This window comes from Aquarana catesbeiana, linkage group LG08 (genome assembly GCF_042186555.1).
Source record: "Aquarana catesbeiana isolate 2022-GZ linkage group LG08, ASM4218655v1, whole genome shotgun sequence".
Classification (NCBI taxonomy): domain Eukaryota; kingdom Metazoa; phylum Chordata; class Amphibia; order Anura; family Ranidae; genus Aquarana; species Aquarana catesbeiana.
Window position 1 is genome coordinate 31039665 of NC_133331.1, and position 14609 is coordinate 31054273.

Sequence of the window (14609 nt, forward strand, 5' to 3'; positions counted from 1 at the left end):
GATTTTTACATGCTGTCACTGGTTTTATTGAGGCTGGCAACCCTGATGGGGCACCTTAGATGCAAGGGGCCCTCGGGCAGTGCCCGAGTGGTCAGTCCGCCCCTGTACAGGACACTTTATCTGCAAATGTGTGCCTGTACTTCCTGTTATCTGTTTGGTTGCCATGCCCCGTCCAGTCTGGCTGTGTTGATTGACAGCGGCTCCCCGCAGAAGACACGCCGTCAAGGCAGCTCACACAGACAGGGAATGTTCTTCCCCGTTGTTTGTCAGGTCATCCTCTTTGCATAATCGATAAATAAAAAGCTCTCTCTCATCCCACCTAAAGCAATACCAGCAGTGGTAATCAAAGTGTTAACGTATTAGAACTCACCTATATGGCCTCCGAACCCTCCTAACCCCTATTTCTTTACACAGCATTGGCTACCTCGCCAACAAGCCTCCTTTTCTTCCCTTATTTTTTTTCTTCTTTTCATTCTCTCTCTTGAGCCTTCACTTTATACATTTGATTTTGGTACCCAACATATCCTTTTTTTTGGCTTTGTTGTTGTTGGCTTTATACGCTTTAACTCGCTCACGTGCTCCAAAATTTGCAATCCTTTAACACGCTTATAGCAATGCATACCAAGAGCCATATCCATGTTGTCAAATTATATTTTTATGTATCTATGGGCTCAGTTATTTTCCCAAGCTTTGTCTTCTCTCTATTTTTCTTTTCTGTGAATTTGTATGATGAAAACTTCAATAAAAAAAATATATGGTCTAAAAAGAAAAAAAAACAAAAAAAAAAAACAATACTAACAAAGTCATGTAGCCGGGTCATACTCTTCCCACCCACTATATAATAGATACACCGCCCCTGCCCCCTAAGGGGAAAAACAAAGCAACGGGGGCTGTGCAATCATGTGTTTGCCAAAAACGGACATAAGCTACAAAACATTTATATTTTATTTAATGTGATTACAGTTGGAAGATAGTACTTCCTTTCTCGCAGTAATATTTTGCTGTAAGAACAGGAAAGAAGTATCTTACCGATAGCATTCAATATCCTGTTGCAATTTTTCCAATAAGGGCTGGAGGATGAAACAAACCTGATTGCCGTATGCGGGAATACTCCATTCCATGATTTAAAAGGAAAGTCGTCAATTTATAAGTCACCAGTAACCTTATTTAAACCCAGATTATATGTACTTGCCATTACTGATAGTAAGCAGCAGGCTCCTAACAGCTGGTTTACTATATGACAGTTGTACATTAAAGGGTACCCCCCACTGGTAAAACAAACTGCCAACCGCTAATAGTTAATTTGTGCAATGCCTACACAGGAGTGGCATCAAGCTATCGACAGTTATCTCTTCTTGCTGCAGGCCAACAATTTTAAGATTTTCTTCCAAACTATATCAAAAACCAGAAGCTGGAAGTGAATAATCCTCCACTTTATTTTTGGCAATTAAGTATATCTAGTCTAGTCCATCTCAGGATTGGGCAAGAGAAGGTGGCTACGTTCCTACATATAGTGGGAGCCATGAGGAATGAACATAGCCACCCTCTAAAAAGGAAGTTAAATCACAGCAAAAAAATAAAAAAATAAAAAATAATTTACAGATTTGGATGAGGCTGAAGGTACTCTTGAGTTAATACCGTATTTATCAGCGTAGCAAAATAAGGGTCAGTGCCCATCAATGCAGCCTGATCATTGCCCATCTGCAGCTTTACAAGTGCTATCAATACAGCCTCATCAATGCAGCAGCCTCGCCACTGCCATCAACGCAGCAGCCTCGCCACTGCCATCAACGCAGCAGCCTCGCCACTGCCTTCAACGCAGCAGCCTCGCCACTGCCTTCAACGCAGCAGCCTCGCCACTGCCTTCAACGCAGCAGCCTCGCCACTGCCTTCAACGCAGCAGCCTCGCCACTGCCTTCAACGCAGCAGCCTCGCCACTGCCTTCAACGCAGCAGCCTCGCCACTGCCTTCAACGCAGCAGCCTCGCCACTGCCTTCAACGCAGCAGCCTCGCCACTGCCTTCAACGCAGCAGCCTCGCCACTGCCTTCAACGCAGCAGCCTCGCCACTGCCTTCAACGCAGCAGCCTCGCCACTGCCTTCAACGCAGCAGCCTCGCCACTGCCTTCAACGCAGCAGCCTCGCCACTGCCTTCAACGCAGCAGCCTCGCCACTGCCTTCAACGCAGCAGCCTCGCCACTGCCTTCAACGCAGCAGCCTCGCCACTGCCTTCAACGCAGCAGCCTCGCCACTGCCTTCAACGCAGCAGCCTCGCCACTGCCTTCAACGCAGCAGCCTCGCCACTGCCTTCAACGCAGCAGCCTCGCCACTGCCTTCAACGCAGCAGCCTCGCCACTGCCTTCAACGCAGCAGCCTCGCCACTGCCTTCAATGCAGCAGCCTCGCCACTGCCTTCAACGCAGCAGCCTCGCCACTGCCTTCAACGCAGCAGCCTCGCCACTGCCTTCAATGCAGCAGCCTCGCCACTGCCTTCAATGCAGCAGCCTCGCCATTGCCTTCAATGCAGCAGCCTCGCCACTGCCTTCAATGCAGCAGCCTCACCACTGCCTTCAATGCAGCAGCCTCACCACTGCCTTCAATGCAGCCTGATCAATGCCCATCTGCAGCCTAGAGGGGACAGGGAGGGGGGTGGAACGAGCACTTACAGATTACATACAGCGAGAATCTCATATGATAGACAGAACAGTGGTCCAATGGCGGCCCAGGAGATGGGACTTCCTATTACAGAGGCCGCCAAGTAAACAGGAAAATTCTCACTGTATGTAATCTGACAGCGCTCGTCCCACCCCCCTCCCTGCCCCTTCCGAGGCAGCTAAAATTGAAGTATTGGCATATAACACGCACACGCTATTTGCACCCGATTTTCATGGTGAAAAAGTGAGTGTTATACGCCAATAAATACAGTAAATACTTGAATAAGCACTTTGCATTACTTTCATGCAAAAAAACAGGTTTGTGTATTATTATTATTATACAAGATTTATATAGCGTCAACAGTTTACTCAGCGCTTTACAATGTATAAGGGGGACAACACAATTACAGTACAGTTCAATACAAAAGGTACAGGAGGGCCCTGCTCGTAGAGCTTACATTCTAAAGGGGGTGGTGGTACAAAAGGTAATAGCTGCAAAGAATGATTTGATGGGGGTGTATGAATGGGTGTATGAATGAGTCTCCAAAAATGATCATCTACTAAATTCTTACCAAATAATTTTAACAATCAGATCAATGATTGAAGTGAAAACCCTTATGTTGAATAACCAGTGGAATCTGTAGGGTTCCTTCTTATTAAAACGAGGCGTGTGGGAATCGAAGGAAAAACTTTGATACTCGCCTCTATGGCTGCAGCATTGCTTCCAGTCTGCTCTACCCCTCCAGCGCTCACTGGAGCACTGGGCAGGAGAGGGGCCAGGAGCAGCTGGCTCAGGCTCTCAACTGTGCCCTGAGAGGCTGAGCCAGCTGCCAATCAGGAATCTAGGTGGATCCCAACATTGTCTGGATCCTTCCAAAGCCTGGGCGGCTTCGTGACATCAGTCGAGAGTCGGCTTAAGCCCATTGTCAGATGGCTCTGCGTCACAGGAGAGCACAAAGTAGTACCCACAAAACAAGTATAACTAAACAAGCTTTGCCAATACTTCCCTTTTATCTATGGTCAAAATGTAAAAATCATATTTCCATATTGAATTTAAATTATTTCTAGCCTACTCCTATGAACTGGAACAATCTTGAAGTTTGTAAACTTACTTTGTGACTATTCATATACTTCCTTGAATTCTGTTGCACCCTGTTGGTAGGCACTGCTGTGTCACATTTTACAGAGCCCGCGTTCTGAATTACAGAAGTGCTGATGTTTTAGGAGGCAGACTCAGTACAGGAGTCACTGCTTGCAGACCGCAAGGTACCATGGGATATGTAGTCCTTAGAATCTAAAACGTAAAGCAGCAGAGGGGAAGCTGCAAAGCATGCAGGGAATCCAGGAAGTTGTGGAAAGGGATGGCCAGCAGACAGGCAGGACTTGCAACATAAAGCATTTTTCAAGTAAGCTTATGTTTGGATCGTCAATAATATCTACTGCTCGTATTATTACAATGCAGTTGTAATAAAATTTAAGTATGCTGTGGCTATAGAATTCCATTAAAAGTATAAATTAAAAAGGCAAAAAACTTTTTAGTTTTATAATGAAGAGGGAATAGAACACCTGTTATTGCTGTGTCCCAGTTAGGGAGATTTCCCCTCTCTAATTGTCCTGTTTACGATCAATGAAAGTAAAAGAAAAATCACAAATTTTGGGTTGTCCCCGGAAAAGTTAGAGGGGAAATCTTCCAAAGGCGATACTAGTTCTGGTGACCCCTGGACTTACAAAGGAATTAATTCCTTTAATTTGCAGGGATTTCCTCTCACTTCCTGTTTGGCTATGGGGCAGGAAGAGAAGAAAAATCTCTGCAATGGTACATAGATGGCAAAAAAAAAAAAAAAATTAAAAGTCTGACGGTTATAATCAAATTTCAAAAAAATAAAAGTTTTGCCTATAGCTCTACTTTATGGATTGAGCCTGTTGCAAAGCTGTGACACTAAACAGAAGAAACCAAGGCTGCTCAAAAACAAAATACAAATCAACACCTAAATCATAGGTTGATATGTGTGTTTGAAGTGTCCCCAGGTATTCTCTGTACCATGAAAAGAGAAATAAAACTGGCGTTTACAACGCATGTCTTGTGTCAAGTGCACTTAAGAGTGCAAGTCTACGCCAATTATTTCCCTACCCTTTCTATGGCCAGATAGTTCTAAACACATCAATCATGTATACAAAGCTTTATAGCCAATATAACTGTGCTGTATTGCATCAGCTTGGATCAATGTCGTCGTTACCCAAAAAAAAAAAAAAAAAGAAAAGATTTTTAGGGGCCTTTCCTGAGTAGTCTGTACAATAGCTGGTACCTGCATGCTACTATAAGTTTTGTTTAAAAGACTTAAAAGGTGTCAACCCACATCCTTAGATTCATTTCCTGTATTCTGAAAAAACCTGGTTGATCCTTGCTGTTCTCTCCCCCCCTTCTGTCCAAGTCCCCAATGCAGCCAGGGATTTTGCAGAGCAGTGTTGGCTACTCTACACATGCTGTTATTAATGAGTTTCTATGCTAAGCATTTCCTCCCTATGACATCAGAGCAGCCCATGTGACTATAGAGAGTCACACATGTGGGTGTATACACAGTGGTAAATGACAGTCCACCCCCTCCCTCCTCAATGCCCACTAACCAGCTAAACACAATGGAGGGGAATATTACATATAGATTGATGGAGGCTTCACCTCCCTCTTATTCTAAGACACCGGCTGGAGGGGTGCAACACAGCCTGTGACTGACAAAAATCCACCCACACCATGTCAGTCCAAACAATAATAAAGATTTGATTACAAATATATATTTGGATGACAAGTTAAAATATTAATATTATTTTCTCTGTAATCCAAAGGCTGTTTTTTCTTTTGAACATGTGATCAGCAAAAACGAGGACTAGAATATCCTCCTGCCTGTGTTTCCCTGCAGACAGGCTGAGAAAGAGCTGTGTCATGTGACCACTGAATATCGATTAAGAAAAAGATATTTTAAATTAAAATAATTAGTGCCATCATCCATATACAGAAAGAGAAGGGACAATGTAAAACTAAACGGTGAGATTAGTATCATTAACTGGAGTTGTGGTAGTCCGAACCATTTGGGTATAATACATCTATTGCTCAGGCTGTTAAAAATTCTGCTGTTTATCAATCTGTAAAGAATAATTATTAGTTGTGAAAAAAAGGAAGCCCAGGTGTGTCAACACTGAGCTAGAAAAGCAAGAAATTTATGCTATATATGAAATATAGTGAATATGACAAGCTGCCAGCACAAAAAGTCTAAAAAAAGTAAAAAAAAAATTATATATATATAATCAAAATTTTCAAGTGAAAAAAATATGTAAAAAAGGAAAACTAAGGCAGAGTCCCAGTGGAAAAAAAAACAGCCCAAGAATAAAGAGGAAAACAAACATCTGTGTGAGAGAACGAATGTCCATCCAACAAATATAAAATAAAGTGCTTCCATAGTGCAGTACTTTTTAAAATTCAATTCATTATAATAAGTGGGTTGCACTTACAGGATATATGGCGTATCAGAGGCAATACAGTAATGTGTCTCATCAATGAGGTCGGCGGCGTTTCCTCAGGCTTCAGTTCACTTAATTGTCCATTTGCCCATCAAAATCTTGAGGGTGCCACCCTATGCGTTTCGTCACTACCAGACGTCATCTGGGAACTGGCCAGATGTGTGGAGTTGGATGCACATTCTTTGGAGGATCTTTCACGATTTTTTTTTTTACAATTTGTCACCGCTATCCCACATGGATGGATGTTTGTTTTTCTCTTTATTCATGGACTGATTTTTCCACTGGGACTCTACCTTAGTTTTCCTTTTACATTTTTTTTCACTTGAATATTTGAAAAATTTGTCATGCTGTTATTTTATTATACTAGCGCTGCACTCACCTTATATAAATTATTATTAGTTACCTACGGTGCAGTGTAACGCATCAGTACATAATGCTCCCAAATGCAAACAAATTCTATACTGTTCAGAAAACTTTCAGACAGTGTGTATAATATATGTGTGTATGTGTGTATGAATGTGACACCAAATGTTAAGAATTAGGATTTAAAGGCATATTAGACAAGTTATTACCTAGAAATGTGAGAACATTAAAGAGGAGAGAAGACTGCCAAATTCCAAGGGTGTTCCTATTTACAGAAGAGCCAATTCATTTATTTCAATTGCTAAAAGTTATACAAATAACCTCATGACAGAGGAGGGCATGTAGGAAAAAAAAAAAAGAAGTACAGAAGTCTTCAGTGGTGGTGGAAAAAGATGCGGTTTGTGGTTTATCTGTGGTCTGTCCTATATACACTGATAAAAAGCTAAACTTGCAAAATTATTTTCCAGTGCTTTGGGTTCATCTCAGAAGTGTGTTGCAAAAGGAAAACTTTTTTTTGCCTAATTGCTGGAGACAAAGAATTCTTTCACAAGGGCCATTGCTCGGAAAGAATGGCAGAATTATCACAAGAAAAATATTTTGCAGAGAGTTTAATTTGCTTATCTGTAGTAAACTGAAAAGAACACGGTAAGAGGCTATTTACCTTGCATTGGACTAAGAGCAGCTTATAGAATTCACTGAGAAGGTTGGCTGTCAGGTTATATCAAAGACATGTCAGGTAGATCTTGGAACAGAAGGTAAGCGGAATCTCCCTTGGAGACAAAGCGATGGAGGTCTGACATGTGAAACATTGTATCACTTTCACACATGCTGAAAAAGAGTCTGTTGGGAACTGAACGCCATCATTGCAGCAGCAAATAAATCATCCTTATCAGAGGCCCGAGCTTTCAATTAGACAAAAGGAGCTGCAAAGCAAGGTGTTCTGCTGTGCCGTCTCCTCCGCTAACCCATGACTCTAGTCATGCATAAAATGTACATACACACACTATGACAGTATCTCTAGTTCAAATAACAAAAAGGTTCAGAAAGAAGTTCATGCAAAGTTTAGCTAAACAGAAGTACATATATTTGTCTTCTGGGCAGATACTCAAAATTACAAACATACAGTAAATCAAACATATGCCAGACGCAGAATAATCATCAAGACAAGTGAAATAAGTTATCCAACTGCTCAACATTTACCTTTTTTTTTTTCTTTTTTAAAAAAGACCCAAAATCTAGCGCAGTTTTGGTCTTGGGGAAAGGCCTATTGGCTAAAAAAAACCTAGGCCAGTGAAGCCCATCTTAAGATGGTGGTTTAAAGGTGTACATTTAATTGACAGAAGACTAGGAGCTTCATCAGAACATCTGTTATGTGAGCTCAATGAATATGGGGAGTGTCAGGTGGGTCAGGCCATAAAGATAAATGGTTTCTTTACAGACACAATTTAGATAAAGCGACCTATATTCAGGGAAGTTCCTGCACTTTTTTCACAACAGGAACATCGTTCCCATTAGCAGCCGCGTCCTGCAGGCTGTGGCAGCTCGCAGTCCTGTGGCAGGTGTGCGAGAAAGGAGGGTGTCCGTGCCAACGGGGTTCAGTCCGCCCTGCCGGGTGCCACACACGCATTGGGGAGGGTGGGGGTGTCATCCCAGCGTGCCTGTCCTCCCCTCCCCTTGGTTCTCCTTCAGCAGCTCCTGTAACAAGATCCTGACTCCTAGAGGAGCGCAGTGATAGATTTCTATTGGGTTAACCTACTAAAGCTGGGTATACACTAGTGGAATTTCAAATGAAAACTTGAACGAAAATTCATAGAAAAAGTGGAATGAAAATCCATAGAAAAAGTGGAACAAAAATTTTCAGAACATTCAAATGACGTTTCAAAGGAGTCCAACGAATGGACTTTCCCAAACAAAAAAAAAACACATACACAGTAAGAAATTCAAGCAGTAGAGAGAAATGTTGTTGCGCCTTTGAAATTTTCTCCTCACTATGGTCGATAATGAACGTCAGTTTGACCAAAATAAAATAAAAATTGTTGAACAAAATTCCTGTAGTGTACTACCCAGCTTAAAAAGATTGTAAAACAATCACCTTGTAAACCAGTCCATTCAATTTAAAATTTAAGCAAAAGACAAAAAAGTATAGATAGAGAGAATATATATAGAGAGAGAGAGACCGAGAGAGAGAGAGAGAGACCGAGAGAGAGAGACCGAGAGAGAGAGAGAGAGAGACCGAGAGAGAGAGAGAGAGAGAGAGAGAGAGAGCGAGAGCGAGAGCGAGAGCGAGAGAGCGATCAAGAGAGATCGAGAGAGATCGAGAGCGATCGAGAGAGATCGAGAGAGAGAGATCGAGAGAGAGAGATCGAGAGAGAGAGAGATCGAGAGAGAGAGAGATCGAGAGAGAGAGATCGAGAGAGAGAGATCGAGAGAGAGAGATCGAGAGAGAGAGATCGAGAGAGAGATCGAGAGAGAGATCGAGAGAGAGATCGAGAGAGAGATCGAGAGAGAGAGATTCTCTCTATATATATAAAAAAAACAAAATCGATCTATATACACAACTTTATTTATATATCTATGTGTATCTCTCTCTCTCTGTATGTATAAGGCATAATGTGCAAAAATGCATTGCATATTAGCACATTATGAAAGACTTAACTTGAAATGAAGCCCTCCAGCGGCATGCTGTCATCGCTTCAGTGTCCTTCAATCTTCACCCGGTCTAACTTCCGGGTTTGCGGGCTGCGGCCTCTTGAATGGCCGAGCCGCGATGGCATCACTCTTGCACATGCCCGCGGGGAGTCACAACCGTGGCACAGAGCTCTGAATGGCACAGGAATGCTATTCCTTCAGAGAGCATGCGTCAGGGGGACGTCACTGGCTGCTGCTCACAAAAAGGAAAAAAAGGAATGCCTCTTATACGGTGCACGTTTTAGGAGGTGTTCTTTTACCTACAGGTATGCTTTATTAGAAGCTTGCCTGTAGGTAAAAATAAACAAAGTTGACGACCACTTTAAAACACTTCCCGACCAGCTCACGCCGATTTACGTCGGCAGCATGGCACTGGTGGGCAAAAGGGTGTACATGTACGTCCCCTTTAGGAAGCGGCGCGGTGGGCGCACCCGCCGCGCTCTCCATTTGTAAACAAGGCATTTCCCAGTTCTGCCTAGTGACAGGACAGAGATCACCGCTCCCCGTCATCGAGAGCAGCGAGCGCTGTCATGTGTGTTGTAGCCCCTCCCCCCACAGTTAGAATCATTCCCTAGGACACACTTAACCCCTTCATCGCCCCCCTAGTGGTTAGTTAACCCCATTCACTGCCAGTGTCACTTACATAGTAATCAGTGCATTTTTATAGCGCTGATCGCTGTATAAATGCCAATGGTCCCAAAATAGTGTCATAAGTGTCCGATCTGTCCGCCATAATGTCGCAGTCCATCGCAATAAAAAAAAAAAAATCATAATAAAAATGCCATACAGCTATCCCCTATTTTGTAGACGCTATAAATTTTGCGCAAACCAATCAATATACGCTTCTACGTATTTTTGGTAGGAAGAAAAAAAAAAAAAAAATCGCAATAATACATATCGGCCTAAACCGAGGAAAAAAATAGGGGTTTTTTTTTATATATTTTTGGGGGATATTTAATATAGCAAAAAGTAAAAAACATTGCTTTTTTTTTCAAAATTGTCACTCTTATTTTGTTTATAACGAAAAAAATAAAAACCGCAGAGGCGATCAAACACCACCAAAAAGAAAGCTCTATATGTGGGGAAAAAAAGGACATCAATTTTGTTTGGGTGTAACGTCGCATAACCGCGCAATTGTCAGCTAAAGCCACACAGTGCCGAATCGCAAAAAAATGCACCGGTCAGGAAGGGGGTAAAATCTTCTGGGGCTGAAGCGGTTGTGATCTGTCCAGCTTTTTATGCTCATCAGCTATCCTTTTTGTTAGTGTATTTTAAGCGTGGCCAAACAAAAATTCATCTTCTTCCAATGTGGCCCAGGAAGGTCAAAAGTTTGGACACCCCCTGCGCTAGACAAAGTGTGGTTGATCTGGTAAAGTGATATCAGTCCCCAGTATAAATAACCTGCCTGCAAAGTGATTACAAATATTCAGGCATGATAACCATAATTTGCCTTTGCACTGATAGAGTTGAAAATCCACCTGTGAACCAGTTCAACTCCGTTTTCATTTATTGCAGATTAAGTTTTACATGAAGAAATTAGATAAGGTAATAAAAGCAAAAGCTGGTCTGCTGACATCATAGTTCACCATCTACGCTGCCTTTCTCCAAATCCCAGAACTTTTTTTTTTTTGTGTACTTCATGCCTCCAGATAAGAGGTGCAATGCTATTATACCATTACATTATTCATTCAAGGAAAAACTGAACTGAATTTTACGCAAATGCATTATCAATAAATGGTGTATTACATGCTGTTCATACTCACTATGAGATTCAATTTCTCTATTCTGACAAAAACCTGCTTGATCCTGTTCTCCATTTCCCCCCTTCTTTCCAAGTCCCCAGTGCAGTTGGGGATTTCGCAGAGCAGTGTTGACAGCTCTGCACATGCTCAGTTTTCAGTGAGTTTCTACGCAGAGCATTTCCTCCCCATCACATCTGTGCAGCCCATGTGACTATAGAGCAGTGTTCATTTTGTCGACTAAAATATTTTAAATCTACTAAATTAATATGATTTTAGTCGACGAAATACAACTAAAACCAAAACAGTTGACATGTCAGGGCTGGGCTCAGCCCTTCCTTCTCTGAGCTGGCCGCTCAGCTGTTGGCTAATTGCCAGCTCCTATCTCTCCACAGTTACTCAGCTGTTGATGATATCCTGCTCGTCAGTCCTGTCTACTTAAGCCGACCAGCCCAGAGAAGCTCTGCCTTTGCCTTGGTTAACATCACAGAAACTCCTGCGATCCTGTTCAAGACTTGCTTTGATGACATCCCTTCGGGCTCCAGATCCTGCTTGCAGTTCCTCTACATCGATCCCTGACTTCTGGCTTGGCTGACTATCCATAGCTTCCAACTGTCCCTGATTTTGAGGGACTGTCCCCGATTTGGACCCCTGTCCCACTTTCATCCTCATTTGTCCCTCATTTTGGCACTTGTGGGTTTAACCAATTTTTTTTTTTGTAGAATTCTCCTTTAGGGTTCTTTCACACGGGGGATCCGTATGTCCGTTTTTCATCCTTCCGTTTTTGGATGAAAAACGGACATACATGTATCCCTATGGAGCGTCGGATGTCAGCGGTGACATGTCCGCTGACATCCGTTCCGCTCCGATCCGAAAAGCGTAACGCAGGAAAACCCTACTTTTCCATCCGTTTTCGGATCGGGTGACGACGTACTCTACGGTCCGTCATTATCCGATTCCCCCATAGGGGAGAGCGGCGCTCTGACAGGTCCGTCGCTGTACAGTGTGCAGAGAGACCGTCCTGTCATTTTCCTGCTCAGCGGGGATCGGCGGAGCGATCTCCGCTGAGCAAGCGGGTGTTCATGGGGCGGATCATCACTAATCCGCCCCATGTGAAAGAGCCCTTAAGGGGGCATGGCAGAAGGGGGTGTCCTATGCCTATACACTATTGCTAATAGGTGTCCCAAGATACCAGTTGGGAGTTATGGACTATCCGCTCCGGTTACTGAACTTTGGCTATGTTTTGACTACATTTGTTCTGTTTACTTTTATTATTAAACAAGTGTGAGTTAACTGTACTTCTGTCTTGGCCTGATTTCATGGTTTCTGACACATAACTAAAACTAAATTGAAATTTGACATCAACATTAACACTGCTAGAGAGTCACACATGTGGGTATATACACAGTGATAAATGATAGCCACTCCCTCCCTCCTCCACCATGTCCGCTAACCAGCTAAACCCAATGGGGGTGGGATATTACATGCAGATTGATGGAGGCTTCGCCTCCCTTTTATTCTACGGCACAGGCTGAGGGGGAGTGGCACAGCCTGCGACTGGCAGAAATCCACCCATACCGTGTTATTGCAAAAAAATTATAAAGATTTGATCTCAAATATATATTTGTATGACAATTTAAACCAGCTGATTGATATTAACTTATTTATTTTTGCTTTGTATTCCAAAGGCCGTTTTTTTTTTTTTAATCTTTTGAACATATGACCAGCAGCAGAGGACTAGAGGCTCCTGCTGCTCATGTTTCCCTGCAGACAGGCTGGGAAAGATCTGGGTCATGTGACCGCTGTATATCAATTAGGAAAAAGGATTAGGATTTTTTTTTTTTTAATTAAAATAATTAGAGTACCATCAACAATGCAAAGAAATAGAAGGGACAATTTAAATTAAATAGTGCGTGATTAGTATCGCTTAAACAAACGTCTTACCTGATAAAATTCTCGCAGCCAATTCTTTTGTAAATTTTCTGTCTGAAACAAACAAAAGAAAGAAGCAATGTTACTACTACATAGTCATGCCGGTATGAGTCTCAACATCCTTTCTTGCAATATTTTTTCTAGCTCCTGTATATGAAGATGTTTTGATTACATAATCCATTCAATAACTTTTAAATGCTGAACCACACTAGCTTTGAACGTGAACAGTCATTGCTAGGTTACACAGGAAAAGGCCATCCGCGGACAGGATTTTGAAACGCAAGATAAAAAAAAAAAAAAAATGGCAGTTGGAATTAGATCGTTTAAACTGTAATATCTGCATTACATTTATTAGGCAATAATATGAAAGCAGAACAAATTGGAAAACAAAAATAAAAAATAAAATAACCTAAGCGCAATGTTGTCTTTTCACATTATTCAGTCTTTCAGGACTAAAAGCTTAACATGTTTGCGCTCCATTTCTCCTAAAGCAAAAAAAAAAATCTACAACTTAAATCATTCATGTGAGTACAGCCACTCCCCCAGGATCACAGTGCAGAGGAAAGAACGTTCCTATGCAACAGATGATTTATTTAACGTATAACCAAAAGCAAAAAAACGTTTGTTTTACTTTTGGATAGGAGTGGGGAGGGATTAGAACATCTGTCCGGTCATTATTGCAGTCTGTGCGCCCATTCTGAAGATTCATCCTCTGTTTGTCCTGTTTTCTATCATCTCCCTCCCTTAGAGATTGTACGTTCTAACGAGCAGGGCCCTCTGATCCCTCCTGTATTGAATTGTATTGTAATTGTACTGTCTTCTCCGATGTTGTAAAGCGCTGCGCAAACTGTTGGCGCTATATAAATCCTGTATAATAATAATAATAATCTGCTGTGAAAAAAAATATAAAAATTTTGGGTTGTCACCAGAACAGGATTAGAGGGGAAATCTTACAATGGGGGCAGTTGTTCAGGTGACAACAAGGAATCCCTTCACTTTGAAGGGATTTCCTCTCACTTCCTGTTTTTGTTATGACACAGGAAGTGAAGGAAAACCTCCCAAACAGGACACAAAGGGTTTAAAAAAACACAAGCAAAAAAAAACAAAAAAAAAAAAAAAGGTTATAACCCTCCCTTATGCTTTCCAAAATAGAAAAAAAAAAACAAATTTTGCCTCTAGTTCTACTCCACGGTGCTAATTTGCTGGCTTTATGATGACTCTGTCCATGTTTGTACTCCCGTCATAGGCTGTTTTGCATGTATGAGTTCTTGATCTAATTTGAGAACAATTAAGCACACCTTGTATCCTCCGATTGGATGAAGTGAAGATTGTGACCTAGCAATCTCACCTAGTCCAATCAGAAAACCTCTTGCATTAATTGAGAAAAATGCAAGGTGTTCTGTGAATGGTGCTCGCGCTGAAGCAATTGACCCCTTGCGGTTACTATGCAGCAGGCCAGATGCTCAACATGAAACAGACTACAGTGATTTTCTACTTCCACAGCAGTAGTACAGGTATGGCATGTGCAGATTTACGTTGGTCCAAGCTGGACCCATGTAGCTAAGCAATAAAGTCGCATTCACCTTTAAAGCTCATCTTCATGCAAAATGTTTTTTCCCCATGCAGTGGGGCTGTGCCTGCACTGCTTGGAAAACCAGGCTCCTCCATGGTCCAGCGATGGACTGTTCCTACACTATTACCAAAAGTATTGGCACACCTGCCT

General features: G+C 42.2%; 1 protein-coding gene across 2 annotated transcripts in view; it reads right to left on the reverse strand.

The window, feature by feature from the left end:
- The window catches only part of INPP5A (inositol polyphosphate-5-phosphatase A), a 611899-nt gene that overhangs the window by 435491 nt on the left and 161799 nt on the right, over positions 1-14609 (reverse strand). For both annotated transcript variants that reach the window (XM_073595667.1, XM_073595668.1), the window contains exon 2: positions 12899-12940. In XM_073595667.1, coding sequence (XP_073451768.1) covers positions 12899-12940 — 42 coding nt within the window. The remainder of the gene's footprint in view (positions 1-12898; positions 12941-14609) is intronic.